We start from the raw sequence: 25,886 nt of genomic DNA on the forward strand, positions 1-25,886 counted from the left end.
TAGGTTAGAGGGATTAGTGGATAAATGTGTAGGGATATGGGGGTAGGGCCTGGGTGGGATTGTGGTCGGTGCAGACCCGATGGGCCAAATGGCCTCTTTCTGCACTGTAGGGTTTCTATGATTCTATGTTTCAGTTTGGGGCTCCTTGAGTGCTTGCATTTTTTTTAACTGAAAAAGCACCACCTTTTAAAGAGACTATGCAATGCTTTCTTCCTAGCTTTTTACAATTTTACAAACACCAATCTACAATTATTCTACCCAACTTCACAACACTACCCATGTCCCCGACTCAACTGTGTTGGGTCTCACAATAGGAATCTCACCTATGTCAGACTCCTATTTATTGACCACAGCTCAGCCTTCAACACTATTATTCCCACAAAACTCATCGCCAAACTCCGTGGCCTGGGCCTCGGCACCTCCCTCTGCAACTGGATCCTGAAATTCCTAACTCACAGACCAGAATCAGTAAGAATAGGCAATAACACTTCCTCCACGATCATCCTCAACACCGGTGTCCTATAAGGCTGTGTTCTCAGCCCCCTACTATACTGCTTATATACCTGTGACTGTGTGGCCAAATTTCCCTCCAATTCGATTTTCAAGTTTGCTGACGACACCACCATAGTGAGTCAGATCTCAAACAATGATGAGACAGAGTACAGGAATGAGATGGAGAATCTGGTGAACTGGCGCGGCAACAATAATCTCTCCCTCGATGTCAACAAAACGAAGGAGATTGTCATCAACTTCAGGAAGCGTAAAGGAGAACATGCCCCTGTCTACATCAATGGGGACGAAGTAGAAAGGGTCGAGAGCTTCAAGTTTTTAGGCGTCTAGATCACCAACAACCTGTCCTGGTTCCCCATGCTGACACTATAGTTAAGAAAGCCCACTAACACCTTTACTTTCTCAGAAGACTAAGGAAATTTGACATGTCAGCTACGACTCTCACCAACTTTTACAGATGCACCATAGAAAGCATTCTTTCTGTCTTTATCACAGCTTGATATGGCTCCTGCTCTGACCAAGACCGCAAAGAACTTCAAAAGTTGTGAAATGTAGCCCAATCATCACACAAACCAGCCTCCCGTCCATTGACTCTGCCTACACTTCCCACTGCCTCAGTAAAGCAGACAGCATAATTACGGACCCCACGCACCCCAGACATTCTCTCTTCCACCTTCTTCCTTCGGGTAAAAGATACAAAAGTCTGAGGTCACGTACCAACTCAAGAACAGCTTCTTCCCTGCTGCCATCAGACTTTTGAATGGACCTAGCTTGCATTAAGTTGATCTTTCTCTACACCCTAGCTATGACTGTAACACTACATTCTGCACACTCTTGTTTCCTTCTCTATGAACGATATGTTTTGTCTGTATAGCACGCAAGAAACAATACTTTTCACTGTATGTTAATACATGTGACAATAATAAATCAAATCAAACTGCCTAATCCAACTACCTTCCCATCCCAAATTCCTATCAATCTTACCCACTGTTACACCTTCTAAAGAGCAACTCACCTCCCACCCACACTCAAACTCAGAAGTAGGGAAAGTGCTAGGGTCTATTATAAAGGATGTGGTAATAGGACACATAGACAATATCAACAGGATTAGACAAAGTAACATGGATTTATGAAAGGGAAATCATGCTCGACAAACCTACCGGAATTTTTTGAGGACGTAACGAGTAGAAATGGTAAAGCAGAACCAGTGGATTTGTGCATTTGAATTTCTAGAAAGCTTTTGGTAAAGTCCCACAGAAATGATTAGTGTGCAAAATTAAAACACATGGGATTGGGGGTAATATACTGGCATGGATTCAGAATTTGCTGGCAGACAGGAAACAGAAAGCAGCTGATGACTAATTGAATACCGCAGAGATCAGTGCTTGGGCTCCAGCTATTCATAACATACATCAATTCCCGGCTTGGGTCACTGTCTGGGTGGAGTTTGCACATTCTCCTCGTGTCTGTGTGGGTTTTCTCCGGGTGCTCCGGTTTCCTCCCACAGTCCAAAGATGTGCGGGTTAGGTTGATTGGCCATGCTAAAAAAAAAATTGCCCTTAGTGTTCGGAGATGCATAGGTTAGAGGGAATAGTGGGTAAATATGTAGGGATATGGGGGTAGGGCCTCGGTGGGTTTGTGGTCGGTGCAGACTCGATGGGCCGAATGGCCTCTTTCTGTACTGTAGGGTTTCTTTGATTTCTATGATCAATGATTTGGATAAGGGAACCAAATGTGATATTTCGAAGTTCGCTGAGGACACAAAACTTGGTGGGAATGTGAATGGTGAGGAGGATGTTAAGCAGCTTCAAGGCAAGTGGAGTGAGTGGGCAAAAACTACGGCAGATGCAATATATATACATAATATGATGGGGTTCGTTATCTCAGTTGGATGGACAGCTGCAGAGCAATGGCAACAGTGCAGGTTTAATTCCCATACTGGCTGTGATTATTCATGCAGGTCCCATTTTCTCAACATTAAGGGTGGCATGGCGCCACAGTGCCGGAGCCCCAGATTCAATTCTGGCCTTGGGTGACTGTCCGAGTGGAGTTTGCAAGTTCTCCCCATGTCTGCGTAAGACATCCGTGCTCTTGTGCTCAAGTCCTCTTGTTGTGAAGGCCAACATACCATTTGCCTTCCTAACTGCTTGTTGCACATGCATGCTTGCTTTCAGTGATTGGTGTGCAAGGACATTCAGATCCCTTTATACATCAACATCTTCCATTCTATCTGCCATCCTGTTTTCCTCCAGATGCTCCGGTTTCCTCCCACAGTCCGAAGATGTGTGAGTTAGGTTGACTGGCCACCCTTCAGTATAGGCAAGGGGAATTAGCAGGGTAAATATGTGGGGTTACGAGGTTAGGGCCTGCGTAAGATGCTCTGTTAGAGGGTCGGTGCAGACTCGATGGGCCGAATGGTCCTCTTCTGCAGAGTAGAGATCCTATGATAATGTGGATAAGAGTGAAGTTATCCACTTTGGTAGGAAAAACAGGATAGCAGATAGAATGGAAAATGTTGATGTATAAAGGGATCTGAATGTCCTTGCACACCAATCACTGAAAGCAAGCATGCATGTGCAACAAGCAGTTAGGAAGGCAAATGGTATGTTGGCCTTCACAACAAGAGGACTTGAGCACAAGAGCACGGATGTCTTACTGCAGCTGTAAAGGACCTTGGTGAGATCACATTGGAGTAGAGTGTGCAGTTTTGGTTTCCTTATCTACGAAAGGATATACAAGCCAAAGAACGAGTGCAACGACGGTTCAACAAAACTGATTCTAATCAAGGTTGGGTCAACAAGGCCTGTATTAGAATTTGTAGAACCCCTACAGTGCAGAAGGAGGCCATTCAGTCAATCGAATCTGCGCCAACTCTCCAAAAGAGCAATCATACCCAGGCCCACTCCCCTGCCCTATCCCCATAACACCATGCAATTGCCATAGCTAATCCACCTAACCTACACATCTTTGGATGTGGGAAGAAACTGTAGGGTTTCTATGATTCTATGATTTCTAAATCCACTGTTCGGGGATTGGTATTCGGAATATGTTTTTAAAAAAGTGGGCGGCACGGTAGCACAGTGGTTAGCACTGTTGCTTCACAGCTCCAGGGACCCAGGTTCGATTCCCGGCTCGGGTCACTGTCTGTGTGGAGTTTGCACATTCTCCTCGTGTCTGCGTGGGTTTCCTCCGGGTGCTCCGGTTTCCTCCCACAGTCCAAAGATGTGCGGGTTAGGGCGATTGGCCATGCTAAAATTGTCCCTTAGTGTCCTGAGATGTGTAGGTTAGAGAGATTAGCGGGTAAAATATGTAGGGATATGGGGGTAGGGCCTGGGTGGGATTGTGGTCAGTGCAGACTCGATGGGCCGAATGGCCTCTTCCTGCACTGTAGGGTTCTATGATTCTATGAAACCAGAGCATCTAGAGGAAACTCATGCAGACATGGGAGAAACGTGCAAACACCCACAGTCACCCAAAGCCGTGATCAAATGCAAGTTCCTGGTGCTGTGAGGCAGCAGTGATAATCATATTCACTGGAGTTTAGATTAATGAGGGTGGATCTCATTGAAACACAAAATTCTGACAGAGTTGGACAGACTGGATTCAAGGATGATGTTTCCACCTGCTGAGGTATCCAGAACAAGGGGCTCATGGTCTCAGGATATGGGAAACGCCACTTAGGACTGAAATGAGGAGAAACATCTTCATTCTAGTGAACCTGGAAATTCTCTACTCTTCTGCAGACTAAGTCACTGAATATATTTAAAAAGGAAATTAGTAGATGTGTAGATTCTAAAGGTGTTAAGGGGGGTATGGGGTTGAGATAGAGGATCAGCCATGATCATATTGAATGGCTGAGCAGACTCAAAGGACTGAATGACCTTCCCTGATTTTATTTTGTGTTTCTATGAATACAAGCGCTGGTATTACAAAAAGGAGGCATGGATCTTCCTCTTCAACACTACTTTTCGGGGAAGGCCATACAGAAGCATCATGGATGTAACCAGGACAGAAAGACCTGGCTGCATGGGTAGAAGAAGGTAGGATTGCAAATACCTTTGCAGTCAGCAGGAATATCACCAGCGTGGCCACTATCTGGAAGATCGGGACCATATTCATTACTTAAGTAGCAATTTAGAATTACATTTGTACGGCTGTCACATGCCAATTTTGTTCACCATTCATAAGAACGGTGATTGCACTGTTATTTAATTTAATATCTTTACAAATTCCTCAACCAATAAGATGTTTCTTGAGCTTTGATTTCATACAAAAATTCAGAAGTCAGGCAAGATTGCCAAAAAGGACTTCAATATAGGGCTGCAGTAGTAACATGACAAGGGGAGGAATAGTGTCAACTGTAGTTATGACATTCCTGTAAACACTTAAAAATTTTAAAAATATCAGATACTTTATTTATAAGTTGATTTACACATACTGTTATGATATTTAAACATTTAAAAAACATGAATAAAGTTCTATGTTCAAACTTTATCATCTCAAAAGACCTCAAAACTGAAGGTCCCAATGAAGATATCCTTAATATTTTTCAGTAACTTTCAACTTATTTTACTTTTGTAAAACTCAACAACAAAAAGGCTTGGGTATCAGTGATTGAAATTTAATAATTTTATTATCATAGAATTCCTACAGCACAGAAGACGGCCAGTCGGCCCATCACGTCTTTACTGACCACAATCCCACCCATGTCCTATTCTCCTAACCCCACACAGTTACCCTGCTAATCCCTCTGGCACTGGGGTCAATTTAGCATGGCCAATCAACCTAACCCATGCACCTTTGGACGGTGGGAGGAAACCGGAGCACCCGGAGGAAACCCATGCAGACATGGGGCGAAAGTGCAAACTCCACACAGGCAGTGACCTGAGGCCGGAATTGAACCTGGGTGCCTGGCACTCTGAGGCAGCAGTGCTAACCACTGTGCCGCCCCATGGGATTATGCCATATGTTTAGTGGGGAATCCCATGAACCATTAAACATTTCATTTTTCTACACAGAATAAGCACTGGCAAAATATGGAGAGATTTTTTCAAAGAAAGGGAGTAAAGCATAGTGGAGGACATGCCCCTGTCTACATCAATGATGATGATGAAGTGGAAATGGTTAAGAGTTTCAAGTTCCTAGGGGCAGTATTTTCTGGCCATGCTCGCCCCAAAATCGGAAAATCCTGCCCACTGTCAACTGACCTTTGCATGGTCCATCCCCCGCCTGCTACGATTCCCATAGCCGGCGTGATGGGAAAATTTTCTCCTCGGTGTCCAGATCACCAACAATCTGTCCTGGTCCCTCCACGCTGACGCTATAGTTAAGAAAGCCCACCAACACTTCTACTTTCTCAGGAAGTCGCACGAACTTGATCGAGTTTTTCAAGGAAGTGACGAAAATGATTGATGAGGATAGGGCAGTGGATGTTGTCTACATGGACTTCAGTAAGGCCTTTGACAAGGTCCCTCATGGCAGACTGGTGCAGAAGGTGAAGTTGCATGGGATCAGAGGTGAGCTGGCAAGGTGAATACAAAACTGGCTCGGTCAAAGAAGACGGAGGGTAGCAGTGGAAGGATGCGTTTCTGAATGGAGGGCTGTGACAAGTGGCGTTCCTCAGGGATCAGTGCTGGGACCTTTGCTGTTTGTAATATATATATAAATGATTTGGAGGAAAATGTAACTGGTTTGATTAGTAAATTTGCGGACGAAACAAAGGTTGGTGGATTTGCGAATAGCGATGAGGACCATCAGAGGATACAGCAGGATATAGATCAGTTGGAGACTTGGGCGGAGAGATGGCAAATGGAGTTTAACCCGGACAAATGTGAGGCAATGCATTTTAGAAGGTCTAATACAGATAGGAAATATACAGTAAATGGCAGAACCTTTAAGAGTATTGATAGGCAAAGGGATCTGGTTGTACAGGTACACAGGTCACTGAAAGTGGCAATACAGGTGGAGAAGGTAGTCTAGAAGGCATACGGCATGCTTGTCTTCATCGGCCGGGGTATTGAGTTTAAAAATTGGCAAGTCATGTTGCAGCTTTATAGAACCTTAGTTAGGCCACACTTGGAATATAGTCTTCAATTCTGGTTGCCACACTACCAGAAGGATGTGGAGGCTTTGGAGAGGGTACAGAAAAGATTTACCAGGATGTTGCCTGGTATGGAGGGCATTAGCTATTGTGAGAGGTTGGAGAAACATGGTTTGTTCTCACTGGAACGATGGTGGTTGAGGGGTGGCCTGATAGAAGTCAATAAGATTATGAGAGGCATGGACAGAGTAGATAGTCAGAACTTTTTTCCCAGGGTGGAAGAGTCAATTACTAGGGGGCACAGGTTTAAGGTGCGAGGGGCAAGATTTAAAGGAGATGTACAAGGCAGATTTTTTACACAGAGAGTAGTGGGTGCCTGGAACTCGTTGCCGGGGGAAGTAGTGGAAGCGGATAAGGTGCGTCTTGACAAATACATGAATAGGATGGGAATAGAGGGATATGGGTCCCCAGAAGGGTAGGGGGTTTTAGTTAAGTCGGGCAGCATGGTCAGTGCAGGCTTGGAGGGCTGAAGGGCCTATTCCTGTGCTGTAATTTTCTTTGTTCTTTGTAGCTAAGGAAATTCGGCATGTCTGCTACAACATCACCAATTGTCACAGATACACCATAGAAAACATCCTTTCCGGATGTATCTCAGTTTGGTATGGGTCCTTCACTGAACAATACCACAAGAAACTACAAGGGTCGTGAACGTAGCTCAATCCATCACGCAAACCCGGCTCCCATCCATTGATACATGTTCATAGCTCCTTGAAAGTGGAGTCACAGGTGGACAGAGTGGTGAAGAAGGTATTCGGCATGCTTGGTTTCATTGGTCAGAACATTGAATACAGGAGTTGGGACGTCTTGTTGAAGTTGTACAAGACATTGGGAAGGCCACACTTGGAATACTGTGTACAGTTCTGGTCACCCTATTATAGAGAGGATATTATTAAACTAGAAAGAATGCAGAAAAGATTTACTAGGATGCTACCGGGACTTGATGGTTTGAGTTATAAGGAAGGCTGGATAGACTGGGACTTCTTTCTCTGGAGCGTAGAAGGCAGGGGTGACCTTATAGAGGTCTATAAAATAATGAGGGGCATAATAAGGTAGATAGTCAATATCTTCTCCCAAAGGTAGGGGAGTCCAAAACTAGAGGGCATAGGTTTAAGGTGAGAGGGGAGAGATACAACAGTGTCCAGAGGGACAATTTTTTCACAGAGGTTGGTGAGTGTCTGGAACAAGCTGCCAGAGGTAGTAGTAGAGACGGATACAATTTTGCCTTTTAAAAAGCATTTAGATAGTTACATGGATAAGATGGGTATGGAGGGATATGGACCAAATGCGGGCAATTGGGAGTAGCTTAAGGGTTTTTTAAAAAAGGGCAGCATGGACAAGTTGGGCCGAAGGGCCTGTTTCCATGCTGTAAACTGCTATGACTCTATCTACACTTCCTGCTGCCTTGGAAAAGCAGCCAGCATAATCAAGGACTCCACGCACCCCAGACATACTCTCTTCCACCTTCTTCCGTCAGTTTGAGATCATGTACCAACCGACTCAAGAACAGCTTCTTCCCTGCTGTCATCAGACTCTTAAATGGACCTACCATAAAGTAAGCTGATTTTTCTCTGCGCCCCAGCTATGAATGTAACACTATATTCTGCACCCTCTCCTTCTCCCCATGTACAGTAAGGTACATTTTGTCTGTATAGCGCACAACAATACTTTTCACGGTATCCCAATACATATGACAATCATCAAATCAAAAGAGAAACATACAAAACATATGCTTCTAGGTAAGTGAACAGAATCGGTAAATTTTGTAAGATTATGAAGCTGAACTTCAGACTTTTCTATAATCACCATTTCATAGGGTCATTTAACTCTATTAATACATGCTGCAGACACAAAAATTGGCTTGCTTCTGTTTTGGCTGCCTCTTTTCATAATGGCTATGCATTGGAAATTCAACACTTCACTTACCTTTGTGGAGCCCAGGTTGATAGTAACAGCAGACGCAGCTACGGTTCTCTCAGTTGAGTCTGCAACCTGTAAGATTCCCCATAGCAGGCTCACAGACGACATGATGGTACACAGGATAAAAAGAATTCCATTTCTTGCTTCAGACAAATATTTCTGGTCCACCGTAACCATCAGCTGAAAAATAGGGAATATTGATAATTATCAATTAAATAAATTAAAAATGTTCATGCACACTTGGCATTATAAATTCTTAAGATCATATTTATAATTACAACTGCCTGCACAAACCTATCTTGCTGTAACACCCTCTCCTTCCTGGTGGAGGTATGCACAACTGTCAATGGTAAGAGGGTGTAAGTTTACTTGGGTAATTTCGATTATAAATATGGATATACAAGTTTATATTGGAATTAGTTTTGGAATGGGAACTGAATTAAGTTTGCAGACCTTGGTTCTGATAAGCAGCCACTCATCTGAGTCACCTGGTAATCAATCTTACATACAATGTCACAGCAAATTAATTAGTTTATTGCATAATTTTTTAAAATGAGATTATTTTTTAGGAGACGATCAGTTTGATTAACATATATAAGTTTTAAGTTATTTACAAGTATTGTCAAGCGTTGTCAAGGTGATCAATGAATTATTGGCAACTGCTTTATATTGTATTTACATTTACTGTAAGGTAAATCTTAAATTCACTGGTCAAGCAGAACAATTTGATGAAACATTTAAGTTTTGTTTATTTGTATTCATTAAATTTCCAACCTATCGTGATAGCACTCTTGCCCAAGTCAGAATATCATGGGGTCAAACCACTCAGCGGAAAAACACTAAATTTAGGCGAATATTTCGGTGCAATACTGAAAGAGTACTGGATTGCTGGAAAGGTGCTGGGCGCAATTTTCCTACCCTTCTACACTGGTCAACCAGCATAGCAGGGCGGGAAATTTAAGTGGGAGGCCAAAAACAGGAAGGATCTTCCTGGGCTATTTTTTCCTGATATAATCAGTCTCGCGTTGTTCCCCACTGCAAAGCTGATTACAACATTCATGAGCTCATTTAAATCCATTTCGCGAGCCAGGAATGCAATCGTCCAGACTCACTTGGATTTATGACCTCACCTGTGAAGGTTGCCACCAATAGTGATCATGTATGGTCCCCAGCAATCAGGACCTGACATAATGGCCTCGCTGGTGCAACTGGAGGCCATTGAGGCCCCCCCCAAACCCCGAGGGTCAGGGCAGTGTCAACCTGGCATCCTGGCAGTGCCCACTGGGCACTGGACAATGCCAAGGTGGCAGGGCCTGAGTGAAGATACTCGACATCTCTTGTGCGCCACCACATGAAGACACTCTAATCTCTTGCTAGTAGCACCATCTTACTCTCTCTCAAAGCTGTTACCCTGAAGAAGGTCAGTGCAGACTCAATGGCCGAATGACCTCCTTTTGCACTATGGGGATTCTATGAATCAGGGAAGGGCCCTTGAGCACCAACAGGGAGGAGCATCAACCTGACACCTCAGGACACTCCAAGGGTGTCTGACCTGTCCGATCCCGTCTGCCAGCGACTCCATCAACTTCAGCTGGTCAGGCCAAGGACGGAGCATCTGTCCTGAACAGGAGACCCTTATCAGGCCCAAAACCCCCTGAGCAACCAGAAGACATCCACCAAGGTCAGACACCTACCAAGGTCAGACACAACAGGACATAGCAGTCAGTAAGCTCTGGGGATGTCATGGCTGCACCGAGGTACAGCGGTGGGGTTAGAAAAATTAATAACTCACTTCTAGCTCACTGGTATTCAATCATTGTATATATCTTGCACTTTTGTAAATACATCTGACGTCAATGGGAATGGTTTGGTTTGGTAATTTGTTGGCGCTGTGCATATTCATGTACCCTTTTGTAGTGAGGATGAGCCATCCTCCTACTCAGTCATCATAGAACAAAGGATAACCCGGGTAATTATAGGCCGGTGAGCTTGACGTCCGTGGTAGGGAAATTGTTGGAGAAGATTCTTAGAGATAGGATATATGCGCATTTAGAACTGAATAATCTCATTAGCGATAGACAGCATGGTTTTGTATGAGGGAGGTCATGCCTCACAAATTTGGTTGAGCTTTTTGAGGAGGTGACAAAAACAATTGACGAGGGAAGGGCCGTGGATGTCGTCTATCTGGATTTTAGTAAAGCGTTTGTTAAGGTCCCTCATGGCAGGCTGGGGCAAAAGGTTAAATCTCACGGGATAAAAGGTGAGCTAGCTAGATGGGTGGAGAACTTGCTTAGCCATAGAAGACAGAGGGTAACAGTGGAGGGGTCTTTTTCCAGTTGGAGATCTGTGACTAGTGGTGTTCCGCAGGGATCTGTACTGGGACCTCTGCTGTTTGTGATATATATAAATGATTTGGAGGAAGATGTAGCTGGTGTGATCAGTAAGTTTGCGGACGACACAAAGATTGCTGGAGTTGCGGATAGTGATGAACATTGTCAGAGAATACAGCAGGATATAGATAAACTGAAACATTCAGCGGAGAAATGGCAGGTGGAATTTAATCCAGATAAATGCTAAATGATGCATTTCGGTAGATCTAATGTAAGGGGGAGCTATACAATAAATGGCAGAACCATCAGGAGTATAGACACACAGAGGGACCTTAAAGGTGGCAGCACAGGTGGAGAGGGTGGTGAAGGCGGCATATGGCATGCTTGCCTTTATTGGACAGGGCATAGAATATAAAAGTTGGCATATGATGTTGCAGCTGTATAGAACATTGGTTAGGCCACATTTGGAATACTGCGTCCAGTTCTGGTCGCCACACTACCAGAAGGACGTGGAGGCTTTGGAGAGAGTACAGAAAAGGTTTACCAGGATGTTGCCTGGTATAGAGGGTTTTAGCTATGAGGAGAGATTGGGTAAACTGGGGTTGTTGTCCCTAGAAAGACAGAGGATGAGGGGCGACCTAATAGAGGTGTATAAAATTATGAAGGGCATAGATAGAGTGAACAGTGGGAAGCTTTTTCCCAGGTCGGAGGTGATGAACACAAGGGGTCACGGGTTCAAGGTGAGGGGGACAAGGTTCAACACAGATGCCAGGGGGACGTATTTTACACAGAGGGTGGTGGGGGCCTGGAATGCACTACCAAGCAAGGTGATTGAGGTGGACACGCTGGGATCGTTTAAGACTTATCTAGATAGCCACATGAACAGACTGGGAATAGAGGGATACAAACGAATAGTCTAGTTGGGCACATGAGCAGCGCAGGCTTGGAGGGCCGAAGGGCCTGTTCCTGTGCTGTATTGTTCTTTGTTTTGTAGCACAGGAACTAGCCCTTTGGCCCTCCAAGCCTGTGCCGAACATGATGCCCTAACTAAAGGAAAAAAAAATCTTCTGCCCTTACTCAGTCCGTATCCCTCTATTATCTCCCTATTCATGTACTCTTCCAGATGCCTCCTAAGTGTTGCTAATGTGCCTGCTTCCACCACATCCTCTGGCAGCACCTTCCAGGCACCCACCACTCTGCATGAAAAATTTCCCCCACACATCTCCCTTAAACTTTCCCCCTCTCACCTTGAACCTGTGCCCCCTTGTAATCGACACTTCCACCCTTGGAAAAAGCCTCGCACTATCCACCCTGTCTATGCCTCTCAATTTTGTCGACCTCTATCAGGTGTCCCCTCAGCCTCCGTCTTTCCAGTGAAAACAACCCTAATGTATTCTACCTCTCCTCATAGCCTACACGCTCAAGACCAGGCAACATCCCGGTGAACCTTCTTTGCACTCTCTCCAAAGCCGCCACGTCCTTCTGATAGTGTGGTGACCAGGACTGCACGTAATACTTCAAATGTGGCCAAAGCAAAGTTTTATATAGCGACTACATGATATCCCAACTCTTGTACTCAATGCCCCGGCTAATGAAGACAAGGATGCCATATGCTTTCTTAATCACCATGGCCACCTGTGTAGCCACTTTTAGGGAACTATGGACCTGCATGCTCAAATCCCTCTGTATGTTAATGTTCCTCAGGGTTCTGCCATTTACAGTACAGCAGGCACATTAGTCATCTCCCTTTATGAGCCTCACATTCACAACCTCACTAGTTACCGACCTTGTGTGATGTCATGGAGATGTGTCAGAATTTTTATGGGAAGTTACACTAAATGGATTTGTAATCTTTATTGCTTGCGTGACAATATTGTGAGAGCTGCTCAGCAGCCTTCAAGGGATAGCTGCAGTTGTGTCTCCTCAGATGATATCTCCAACCATTCGCTCATCTCAGTGTCTGCTGTTGTTTCTCATTAAGGTGGCGATGACGGAATGTTTGCGCTTTTGTATCAACTTTCATCTTCCAGTGATCATGGCTTGCAAATCATGGGACTTACTTGAAGATGCAAGTCCAAATACAGAGCTTGCTGTTGATCTGACTGGTTAAAAATCGCTTTCAGTACACAGGCATAGCACTAATGGATAGAAAGAGTGAGCCGTTTCTCATTGCTGCACTTTACTCCTCCTGGAGTCTTGTGGCTATCATTGTGCTACGGGCGTGACTTCTGCATCATGCTTCAATGCAATGGCATTGTCAATTAGAATTTGACCCTTTTCTTTCTTTTCAGGTTCATGTCCCTCTTGCTCGTCATTATTAGGAGGAGCTCTCAGCCACCTACATTTCTCCCTCTGCCAAGGGATCCCACCTCTCTTCCCCGCCCACCCCTTGCAGCACCGGACTGTGAAGGGCACAACAAACAACGACCACGCAAGAGACTCTCTTTGAAGTGTACTGCACAGTCTCAACTGAGCGATTCAAACATCAGAAGCACATCTTCAGAATGTCAATGGTCTGCTTGATGATGAATCTTGTGGAGCTATGCACGTCAATGTATCTCTCCTCTGCAGCAGTCTGAGGACGATGCACAGGTGACATGAGCCATTGTTTGACTGGGTGACCCTTATCTCCAAACAGCCTTCCCTGTACTCACTGAGGCCCTTCAAATGCATGTGGTACCTGGGAGTGAGAGTTAAGAGTATGAGTCATAGGAACTCCCAGGGTACCCGGTATAAAAGTGCATTATGTCCTTCTGATGATTGTACACCAGTTGAACATTAATGGAGTGGAACTCTTTCTGGTGTGATGAATATCAGGTGTTGGTGCCATGAAGCCATCAAAACCACATGGATTCAGCTTCTCTCTGTGGACCGATAGATGTGACAGATTGATGAAGAATGAGGAAAAATAGTAAAGTTTCCACTTGCAAGGAAATAGCTATTGTCTTCAGAACAAGCCTTGCTGCTGATGTAGCCTTGTAGCTGAAACACAAACTGAGCGAAGTGACCAAGCTACCAACCCTGATACCTATATCTTAATCCCAAAGAGGTTCGAAAAGGTCAGGACATATTAATGACATGCACCACCCTACCAAACTCTCTCCTCCAATTTCAAGTCAAGATATCGGATTGAAATTAACTTGCACGAGTTATGACTGGGTGCCCTTGGGCCAGTTATCTCTGCCTATTGCAGAAAGCAGATTAGAGGCTTTCATTAATGATCTGATCTGTGCCTCCTTAATGACTGTCTGCATTCCCACTTTTCACATTCCTGTGTGTTAATGCTGAAATGGAGCAACTGTATTGTAAAACCCATGACTGTTACAGTCGCTTGTTAAGGAGCCAAAAATGGCAATGGTTTCGTTGGACCTTTACAAGACCTTCCACTTTTCCCTCGTCTCTGACTTAATTTCAATGTTTTGACTGCAAGCAGGTTGAAACTGCCCCATGAAATGGGGCCCTAGTACAGCTCTGGGCTCCTCCAACACTGACACCAACCCTCCCATCCATATTCATTTCTAGTTTTGTTTCTGACTGCACCATAATTTCTACTTTACAAGGTGGTGTTGCTCAGATTTTACTCTGACCCTCCCTCCGTAATGTGTTACTGTTCCTCCAAACTTCCTGGACCACTCCAAAGAGCAGATAGAGATGCTTCCCATTATTCTCCAGCCTCCCTCAATAATCTGGATTCCATGGTCATTGTGATCAATATTCCAACCCTGCCAACTGAACCCGTTACCGTAGATATCCTTCTGCCCAATGTGGACCTTACCCCTTCCTACATCGAGGCTATATGCACTGACACATACAGAGGAGGCCCCTCCCAGGAAAGTTTCACATACCTCCTCTGTATTACCTCTTGCCCTTTACAGGCTACAGATGCTTCTCCTTACCTTTACCACCCCATCTGAAGTCCAGTACCAAAACAGAAAAGACCATGGTTAGCAACTTTAAGCCCATGACCACACTCTGCACACCAAGTTGTCTTTTTCCAACAGGTCACACAACCACTGTCCCTCCCTGGAGCTGGACTACAACATGCATACCATGCAAAGTCCTGCAGTATGACCCACAAAACACTAGGACTGACTTCATTCTGGAATGCTGATTACTTGGCCCCAGACCAGGGACTATAACTGTCCTTTCTCTTTGCTTTACCATTCCTTCTTAATTGCTGACAACTGTGTTCCTACTCCTTGGGAAACACTACTGGCCACCATCTGAAAAATAAGCATTTACCACAACTAATTTTCTGTCCTAAGGCTAATTTTTTAATCCAAGCAGACATTGACACTTTTATTTCATGAGCTATAATTCTTGCCTTGCATGTGCTACTTTTGTCAAAAGGTCTCTTAAAATACATATAGACAATATTCATTAAATTTCTTTCATTAATTTTCTGCATCAATCCACCTTTTATAAATTCATGCTGACTCTCCCTAAACTCAGAGAGTGCCTGTTAATTTTTTTTAAAAACTGGAATATTGTTGCTAAAGTTTTACCCACTACAGATGTTAAACTAACTGGCCTGTAGTTACTAGAACATTATTATGGCCCTTCTTGAATAAGGATGTCACATTTGTCGCTCTTCAATTCTCAGGCACCTGCCCTGCACCTAGGGAAGATTGGAATATTATAGAAAGCCTTTCCATTATCTCAACTTCCACTTCATTTGGAAACCTGGAATGCAAGCTATCTGGACCAGGCAACTTATCCACTTTAATTATAGCCAGATTTTCCAGTATTTCCTACCCCACAAAGCTTCCCTCGATTCAAGGATAACATCTACTCAGGGTTGTAAGCTTCTGCCATAAGTTGTCATGTGACTGAACAAGCCGATTCTCGACCTGTATATCTTTGAGTACATGGGGCAGAACGTCCCAAGAGATGGTGGGATCCATAGAACATAGACATAGAACAGTACAGCACAGAACAGGCCCTTCGGCCCACGATGTTGTGCTGAGCTTTATCTGAAACCAAGATCAAGTTATCCCACTCCCCATCATCCTGGTGTGCTCCATGTGCCTATCCAATAACCGCTTAAATGTTCCTAAAGTGTCTGACTCCACTATCACTGCAGGCAGTCCATTCCACACCCCAACCACTCTCTGCGTAAAGAACCTACCTCTGATATCCTTCTCATATCTCCCACCATGAACCCTATAGTTATGCCCCCTTGTGATAGCTCCATCCACTCGAGGAAATAGTCTTTGAACGTTCACTCTATCTATCCCCTTCATCATTTTATAAACCTCTACTAAGTCTCCCCTCAGCCTCCTCCGCTCCAGAGAGAACAGCCCTAGCTCCCGTAACCTTTCCTCATAAGACCTACCCTCCAAACTAGGCAGCATCCTGGTTAATCTCCTCTGCACTCTTTCCAGCGCTTCCACATCCTTCTTATCGTGAGGTGATCAGAACTGCACACAATATTCCAAATGTGGTCTCACCAAGGTCCTGTACAATTGCAGCATAACCCCACAGTTCTTAAACTCCAACCCCCTGTTAATAAAAGCTAACACACTATAGGCCTTCTTCACAGCTCTATCCACTTGAGTGGCAACCTTTAGAGATCTGTGGATATGGACCCCAAGATCTCTCTGTTCCTCCACAGTCTTCAGAACCCTACCTTTGACCCTGTAATCCACATTTAAATGAGTCCTACCAAAATGAATCACCTCACATTTATCAGGGTTAAACTCCATTTGCCATTTTTCAGCCCAGCTTTCCATCCTATCTATGTCTCTTTGTAGTCTACAACAGCCCTCCACCTCATCCACTACTCCACCAATCTTGGTGACATCAGCAAATTTACTGATCCACCCTTCAGCCCCCTCCTCTAAGTCATTAATAAAAATCACAAAGAGCAGAGGACCAAGCATTGATCCCTGTGGCACTCCGCTAGCAACCTGCCTCCAATCTGAAAATTTTCCATCCACCACCACCCTCTGTCTTCAATCAGATAAGAGGGGATCTTATTGAAACATATAAGATGATTAGAGGTTTAGATAGGGTGGATAGTGATAGCCTTTTTCCTCTGATGGAGAAATCCAGCACGAGGGGGCATGGCTTTAAATTGAGGGGGGGTAGTTATAGAACCGATGTCAGGGGTAGGTTCTTTACCCAGAGGGTGGTGAGGGATTGGAATGCCCTGCCAGCATCAGTAGTAAATGCGCCTAGTTTGGGGGCGTTTAAGAGATCCGTAGATAGGTTCATGGACGAAAAGAAATTGGTTTAGGTTGGAGGGTCACAGTTTTTTTTTTAACTGGTCGGTGCAACATCGTGGGCCGAAGGGCCTGTTCTGCGCTGTAATGTTCTATGTTCTATGTTCTATGTTCTATGTGGAGATGCCGGCGTTGGACTGGGGTAAACACAGTAAGAAGTTTAACAACACCAGGTTAAAGTCCAACAGGTTTATTTGGTAGCAAAAACCACACAAGCTTTCGAAGCTCTAAGCCCCTTCTTCAGGTGAGTGGGAATTCTGTTCACAAAGCTCTGTTTGTGAACAGAATTCCCACTCACCTGAAGAAGGGGCTTAGAGCTTCGAAAGCTTGTGTGGCTTTTGCTACCAAATAAACCTGTTGGACTTTAACCTGGTGTTGTTAAACTTCTTACTTCGATCAGATAGCCAGTTACCTATCCAATCGGCCAACTTTCCCTCTATCCCACACCTCCTTACTTTCATCATAAGCCGACCATGGACGCCTTACTAAAATCCATGTATATGACATCAACTGCCCTACCTTCATCAACACACTTAGTTACCTCCTCAAAAAATTCAATCAAATTGAATAAAATGGGAGGTTAGTTAGGAAGGTTCAGTCGCTAGGTATACATGGGGAGGTAGTAAATTGGATTAGACACTGGCTCAATGGAAGAAGCCAGAGAGTGGTTGTGGAGGATTGCTTCTCTGAGTGGAGGCCTGTGACTAGTGGTGTGCCACAGGGATCGGTGTTGGGTCCATTGTTGTTTGTCATCTATATCAATGATCTGGATGATAATGCGGTAAATTGGATCAGCAAGTTTGCTGATGATACAAAGATTGGAGGTGTAGTGGACAGTGAGGAAGGTTTTCAAAGCTTGCAGAGGGATTTGGACCAACTGGAAAAATGGACTAAAAAATGGCAAATGGAATTTAACGCAGACAAGTGTGAGATATTACACATTGGAAGGACAAACCAAAGTAGAACGTACAGGGTAAATGGTAGGACTCTGAAGAGTGCAGTTGAACAGAGGGATCTGGGAATACAGGTACAGAATTCCCTCAAAGTGATGTCACAGGTGGATAGGGTCGTAAAGAGTGCCTTTGGTACATTGGCCTTTATAAATCGGAGTATGGGGTATAAAAGTTGGAGTGTTATAGTAAGGTTATATAAGGCATTGGTGAGGCCGAATTTGGAGTATTGTGTACAGTTTTGGTCACCTATTTACAGGAAGGATGTAAATAAGGTTGAAAGAGTGCAGAGAAGGTTCACAAGGATGTTGCCGGGACTTGAGAAGCTGAGTTACAGAGAGAGATTGAATAGGTTGGGACTTTATTCCCTGGAGCGTAGAAGATTGAGGGGAGATTTGATAGAGGTGTATAAGATTTTGATGGGTATAGTTAGAGTGAATGCAAGCAGGCTTTTTCCGCTGAGGCTAGGGGAGAAAAAAAACAGAGGGCATGGGTTAAGGGTGAAAGGAGAAAAGTTTAAAGGGAATATTAGGGGGGGGCTTCTTCACGCAGAGAGTGGTGGGAGTGTGGAATGCGCTGCCGGATAAAGTGGCAAACTTTTAACATTTAAGAAAAACTTGGACGGGTTCATGGATGAGAGGGGTGTGGAGAGATATGGTCCAAGTGCAGGTCAGTGGGACTAGGCAAAAAATGGTTCGGCACAGACAAGAAGGGCCAAAAGGCCTGTTTCTGAGCTGTAATTTTCTATGGTTCTAAATTTGTGAGGCACGACTTGCCCTTCACGAATCCGTGCTGACTATCCCGGATTAATCCGCATCTTTCTAAATGGCCGTAAATCCCAAACCCAAGGACCTTTTCCATCAATTTACTAACCACCGAAGTAAGACTAACCGGTCTATAATTACAAGGGTCATTTCTATTCCCTTTCTTAAACAGAGGAACAACATTCAGAGTGCAGTATTTGCTTCCTTTCTTTTCTTTCCTGCCACCACTCTGCCTCATTATTAAGAAGTTTTTGTTTTGATTTATTATTGTCATATGTATTACCATATAGTGAAAAGTATTGTTTCTTGTACGCTATTCAGACAAAGCATACCGTTCATAGAGAAGGAAACAAGAGAGTGCAGAATGTAGTGTTATAGTCATAGCTAGGGTGTAGAGAAAGATCAACATAATGCAAGGCAAGTCCATTCAAAAGTCTGACAGCAGCAGGGAAGAAGCTGTTCTTGAGTGGGTTGGTACGTGACCTCAGACTTCTGTATCTTTTTCCCGACGGAAGAAAGTGGAAGAGAGAATGTCCGGGGTGCATGGGGTCCTTAATTATGCTGGCTGCTTTGCCGAGGCAGTGGGAAGTGTAGACAGAGTCAATGGATGGGAGGCTGATTTGCGTGATGAATTCATTCATTCATTCATGAATACAGTCATGACCTTTTGTAGTTTCTTGCGGTCTTGGGTAGAGCAGAAGTCATGCCAAACCCGTGATACAACCAGAAAGAATGCTTTCTATGGTGCATGTGTAAACGTTGATGAGAGTCATAGCTGACATGCCAAATATCCTTAGTCTTCTGAGAAAGTAGAGGCGTTCATGGGCTTTCTTAACTATAGTGTCAGCACGGTTGCGACTCAAAACGCAATGCAGCTCGACGGAAAAGCTGTTGTCACTCTGAATAATTGGTAGCAAGCTTCTCCCCAATCAATGCTACTGTACTTCAAGGAGAGCTTCAGAACCTTTGCAGCATTTTCTTTGCCTTCCTCTGGAATATTGGCCATTTGAGAACTGAGAAAACAGGGCTTGGCAGGAGCAATAATCCAGACACTGTTCAGCCACCAAAGTTGATTTTACAGAGCTTTTGCCTGAATGCTTGTGGAACTGGCTTCAAAAAAGACATGCATTTGTTTGATGATCCTCTTATTGCATTCAAAGGATGCAGCAGAGGTACTTCTGCAGTGCTCCCTCATGTCACTGTTAGGACAAAGGGGCAGCACTCCGAAAGCTAGTGGATTTTGCTACCAAATAAACCTGTTGGACTTTAACCTGGTGTTGAGAGACTTCTTACTGTTAGGACTGTCCAGGTCTCACTGCAGTACAGGAGTGTGGTGGCAATGACACTCTAGGAACCCATCCCTCAACCACCACATTAACTTGGAATGTATATTTAGCTCTTTTTAATATTTAGTAAACACTAACACAATGCGCTTATTAAATATTCTAGTATTATCTTGCACCCCCAAGCATATTTCACTCTTTGTCCCGAATGGTCTCACTCCACCGTTTACTATTACTTACATGCTAGCAAAATAACTTAGGGTTCCCTTTCAAGTTAACTGCTATTGTATTTTCACATTCTCTGCCAGTTTTATTTTCCTTATCCTCTCAACTATTGCATTTGACATGATACTTGCTTGAAGAATCCACCTGGCATGCATCAGACACTTTTTTTGTTTCATCATATTCTCCATCTCCCTTGTTATCTAATGATCCCTGGCTTTGTTGTCCTTTTGCCCTTATTGGAATGCACTCAGCCTATACCTGAACCATCCCTTCCTTAAAAATCACCCATTGTTCGAGTCATAGGTTTACAGCCTAAAAACAGGCCCTTCGGCCCAACTTGTCCATGCCACTCTTTTTTTTTTAAACTCCTAAGCTAGTCCAATTGTCTGCTTTTGGCCCACATCCCTCTATATCCATCTTACCTATGTAACTGTCTAAATGCTTTTTAACAGACAAAATTGTACCCACCTCTACTACTAACTCTGGCAGCTTGTTCCAGACACTCACCACCGTGTGTGTGAAAAAACTGCCCCTCTGGACTCTTTTGTATCTCTCCCCTCTCACCTTAAACTTATGCCCTCTAGCTTTAGACTTCCCTACCTTTGGTCCTTTACAGTTCTTGGTTCCATTTTATCCTGCTTGGATCTTTCTCATCCCATTGAAATTAACCCTCTTCCAATTTAGACAACTGATTTTAGATTGTTCTTACACTTTCGAATTATTAGCCTCAATTTTATGATATAATCCAGCGCTGTAATATTATGCTAATTCAAACTACCTTTCTTTCATGGACATATTTTATCTCAGAATATTCAGCACTAAAACTTGTAATTTTTTGAGCCAAAATTTTTGCTACATGAATTTAATTTGCCATTTATCCTATCACTCTGCTGTTTACATTTTCCTGCACAGTTACATTTCTCCAATTTAATCTTACCTATGTCAGCCCAGGGCAGCAGGGTGGCAGCACCGCTGCCTCACAGCGCCAGGGTCCCAGGTTCAATTCTGGCCTTGGGTGATTGTCTGTATGGAGTTTACACATTTTTCCCCACAGTCCAGAGGTGTGAAGGTTAGGTGGATTAGCAATGGTAACCGCGTGGGGTTACGGGGATAGGGCAGGGGAAGGGGGCCTGGAAAGATACTCTTTCAGAGAGTTGGTGCAGACTCGATGGGCCAAACAGCTCCTTCTGCACTTAGGAATTCTATGAGCAGGTGTTCCCCCATCAACACCTGGTCAATTTGATCCACTTCATTCTCCAGTACCAAATGCAGCAATGCTCGATTTCTAGATGGAACAAGAACATGCTGGTGTGTTGTCTAAATACATTTCAGAAATTCCTCCTCCTTCTTACCCCTTTCTCTATTTCAATAAATAATCAATGATGGGAGTGGCTTAAGACAAAAAAGTCTGAAAACATTTGGTGACAAGGCGTTATGTACTTTGAGCACTTTAATGAACTGTAGTGAAATGCAAATAATTACAGGTCACTGTAAATAGGTGGAATTATTACTCAAATGGTAGAAACATTAGTTTTCGCTTTGCTTACATTCAATTACCATCAAGGTTGTGGACCAAAGTATTTGTACAAAATCACAAAAGTGACCTCAGCATTTTAGCTTTTCTTGACTTTTTTTTATTTAGCAAATGCAAAGTCCTTAAACCAAGCAGTTTCTTCCAGTCCTTCTGTATTAGGGAGTTAGTGTCTGTAATGCAGTTAGTGTCTGTATTACAGAATGAAGTCCATATGAATAACAGAATGTGGCCTTGCTTGATTACGTACGTGAAACTAAGCTAGGGATTATAACAACATGCTGCAAACTATTTTCCAATGTAACTCCATTTTAATTCATCATCACCTTCAAGGGTAATTAGGGTTGTGCAATAAATGGTGGCTTTGTCAGTAATGCCCACATCCCATGACCAAATATATAAAAAATCTCTTGAAAATTACTGAGCGCAAATGCTAACAAAAACAAATCAAAGAAGCATAGTAACATTCATTAATATTGTTTTCAATTACACAGTCAATTCTGTATCCACTTACCTATTGTCCCCTTTATTCTATGAGCTATAACTTTTCTCACAAGTCAGTTGTGTGGTACTGTATTGAATGCCTTCTGAAAGTCCATGTACACCACATCAACAGTATTACCTTCATTGGCCATTTCAGTTAACTCCTCAAAAAACTCCAGCAAATTAGTTAAACATTATTTTCCAAGCTCTTCCTAATCAACCCACATTTTTCCATGTGATTATTAATTCTATTCTACCTAATTGTTTCTAGAAGCTCACCCACCACTGATGTTAAATTGACTGGTCTGTAGTTACTAGGGCTCATCTGCATAACCTTTTTGGGTCAAGGGTACAACATTTGCAATTCTCCAGTCCTCTGGCACCTCCCCAGTAAAAGTCTAACTTAGAATTCATTACTTTTTCCCTTATTCTGACTCTTCCCATTAACTTACTGTTTTCTATTCTAGTGGTATCTGTCACTCCCATCATTTTGTGCATTCTAGTATTACTCTAATATTTTCTCCTGGTTCCAATACACCCGTCAAGTTAGTTCTAAGCCCCCACAACAGCACTAGCAAAACACCCCACAAGGAATTCTGTCCCAGTTCTGCTTGGGTGCAACACATCAGATGCAACCTTGTAGAGGTGCCACCTCTCCCAGAACCAATTTCAATGTCCCAGGAATCTAAAACCCTCCTTCCTGCACCATATTTCCAGCCCAAGCATTCATCTGCCTGATCCTCCTATTTCCGTATTCACTTGCTCATGGCACTGGGAGTAATCCAAAGACTACTACTTGTGAGATCCTGCTAGCTAATTTTCTACCCTGAATTATGACTACAGGACCATTTCCCCCTGCCTACCCAAGTCATTGGCACCAATGTGGACCACGACCTCTGGTTGTTCATTTTCCTCCAGAAGAATGTCCCGCAGCTGCTCTGTGACTTTCTTGACCTTGGAACCAAGGATGCAACATACCATCCTGAAGTCACATCTACGGTCACAGAAACGTCTGTCTGTTCATTTAACTCACAAATTCCCTCTCACTATTGATCTTCCTTTCTTCCTCCTCTCCTCCTGTACAGCCGAGCTGCTTGTGGTGGTACAAATCTGGCTCCTACTGCACTCCTCTGAGGAACGAAAACCAGTATTCAAAATGGAAAACCAATCAGCAAACGGGATCAGAGAGACTCCTGCACTATCTGTCCAATTCTCTTGGACTGCCTGGTGCTCACCCATTCCCTTTCTGCTTCCAGGCTAAGCTGCAGTGTGACCACCACTCTGAATGTGTTTTTCCTGTAGCTCTCAGCTTCGCGGATGTGCCACAGGAACTCCAATCACTGCTCGAGCTCTGAAATGCGGAGGTAAAGCTTCTATAGCTGGCAGCACTTCCTACACGTGGTTGTCTAGGTCACCAGTACTGTCCATGGCTTTGCACATATTAGAGGATACAGATTCCACACGACTGAACTGCCTGCCACGTCTTAATTTTACTTCCCTTACATGAACTTTATTTTACTTCAGTTTGCTTTTAGTACTTTATTTTAATGGCCCTGATGTCCCTTTTTTCTAGTGTTTCTTACTTAACAGTAACTTCATTGCGGTGTTAATGTAAGCGTACTTGTGACTAATAAATAAACTTAAACTTAAATCCAAGTAGTTACTTCTTTAAAAATAATGTGCTTTTCCAATTTACAAATATTTAAAAACACCCCCTAATAGCATTTAAAGTTTTAGCTCTTGTTATTTACTGACCTACCTTAACTCCTGTGTCATTACTTGGCTATTAATACCACTTCATCAAGCATCTACTGGCCAATCAATTTATTAGTTTCCTGTGATGTCACAGTTGTTAATTTTCACTCAGTTTGATAAAAACCAGAAGCAGGAGTAGGCCATTCAGCTCTGCTCTGCCATTCATTTAGATCATGGCTGATCAAATTAAATATGATCCAACCTTCCTCCCCAATATCCCTTTAGTCCTAAGAGCTATATCTAATTTCTTCTTAAAATCACACAACGTTTTAGCCTCAACTACTTTCTGTGGTAATGAATTCTTCAGCAACCGATATGACTCTCGACTGCCTCTGCTCCTCTCTAATGTAGGAAAGGCAGTGCTTCAACCCTCAGGCTCTATTTATGATGCTCTTGATTGCTTCTGTTCAGAACTAAGAAAGGAAAGGCTGTGCTCCGATCCCCAGATTCTATTTATGATGCTCCCGACTGCCTCTTCTCCATTCCATGATAAAAGAACTGCTTCTTTAATCACAGATTCCCCCTTTTTTTCCTTTATTGCTGCTCTAATCATAGATTCAATCTCTCGAGAATCAACAAGAGCAGGAGCAGCTAGCATGGGAGAAATAGAATCTGTGACTGGAGATGCAGCTAATCAGAGATTCTGTCTCTCCAGTGCTTGCTGCTTGTCCAATCACAGCTCTGCAATCAGTTCCCACACTCACTGATTGACATTTGGGCGGCATGGTGGCACAGTGGTTAGCACTGCTGCATCACAGTGCCAGGAACCCGGGTTCAATTCCGGCTTGGTCACTGTCTGCGTGGAGTTTGCACATTCTCCCCGTGTCTGCGTGGGTTACTTCTGGGTGCTCCGGTTTCCTCCCACAGTCCAAAGATCTGCAGATCAGGTTGATTGGCCATGCTAAATTGCCACTTAGTGTCGGGGGCTAGCAGGGTAAATACGTGGGGCTACGGGGATAGGGGCTGGGTGGGATTGTGGTCAGTGCAGACTCAATGGGCTGAATGGCCTCTTTCTGCACTGTAGGGATTCTAGGATTCTATGTTATGATTTTTCTTTAAGCGCCCATACCTTGACTAGCCCTGAAAGTTGGAACATATATTTAAAATAGCGGGTTTTTAAGATGCTGAAAATCCGCCAAATGTTTGAAATTCCTCATCCTTTAATACTGGGAGAATTAAAGTCCCCTGATATCACCACACCATAGTTCTTGCACATCGCCTTTACTTCTTTCACTCGTTGGAAGCCTATAGAATACCCATAGTAACAAGATCTTAACATGATCCTTATTGCTTCCCAACTCTAGCCAAAAAGATTCTCTCTTTGCCCCTTAAGGACATCTTTTCCTTCCAACACTATGATCCTTCTATGATCAGTACTGCCATCCCATCTCCCTTTTTTCTTTCCTACCCTTCCTGAATACTTTATATCCTTGAATATTACGCATCCAGTCTTCACCATTTTTGTTACATTTCTGTCATTGCCACTACATCATATTCTCACTAGCCTTTTTCACATTTTCAATGTTTGCATACATGCATTATAAATCTGTCTTTGTACTTCTTGTAGCCTTCCTCAGTCCACATATCTAATATGGAACTTCTCTAGTACTGACCAACATGTTCACCTTATGCACCTTAATCTGCTTTTGAACTTCTATCTTGTAATCTTTAATCTAAGTGCTCTTGCAACTTTAGTTTAAACCAATCCCCAATCATAACAATGATCCTCCCCGAGACAACAGTTGAGGTACAACCTGTCCATTTTGACTCGGTACCACCTACCCCTGAACTGGTCCCAATATCCAAAGAATCTG

General features: G+C 43.6%; 1 protein-coding gene across 8 annotated transcripts in view; it reads right to left on the reverse strand.

The window, feature by feature from the left end:
- The window catches only part of dop1a (DOP1 leucine zipper like protein A), a 352,103-nt gene that overhangs the window by 87,161 nt on the left and 239,056 nt on the right, over positions 1-25,886 (reverse strand). For all 8 annotated transcript variants that reach the window (XR_013499663.1, XR_013499664.1, XM_078230041.1 and 5 more), the window contains one exon: positions 8,534-8,707. Coding sequence is in view for 6 of the 8 variants with exons in the window: in XM_078230041.1 (XP_078086167.1) it covers positions 8,534-8,707 (174 nt within the window). In the remaining 2 variants the exon portion in view is untranslated. The remainder of the gene's footprint in view (positions 1-8,533; positions 8,708-25,886) is intronic.

Source organism: Mustelus asterias, chromosome 15 (genome assembly GCF_964213995.1).
Source record: "Mustelus asterias chromosome 15, sMusAst1.hap1.1, whole genome shotgun sequence".
Taxonomy (NCBI): domain Eukaryota; kingdom Metazoa; phylum Chordata; class Chondrichthyes; order Carcharhiniformes; family Triakidae; genus Mustelus; species Mustelus asterias.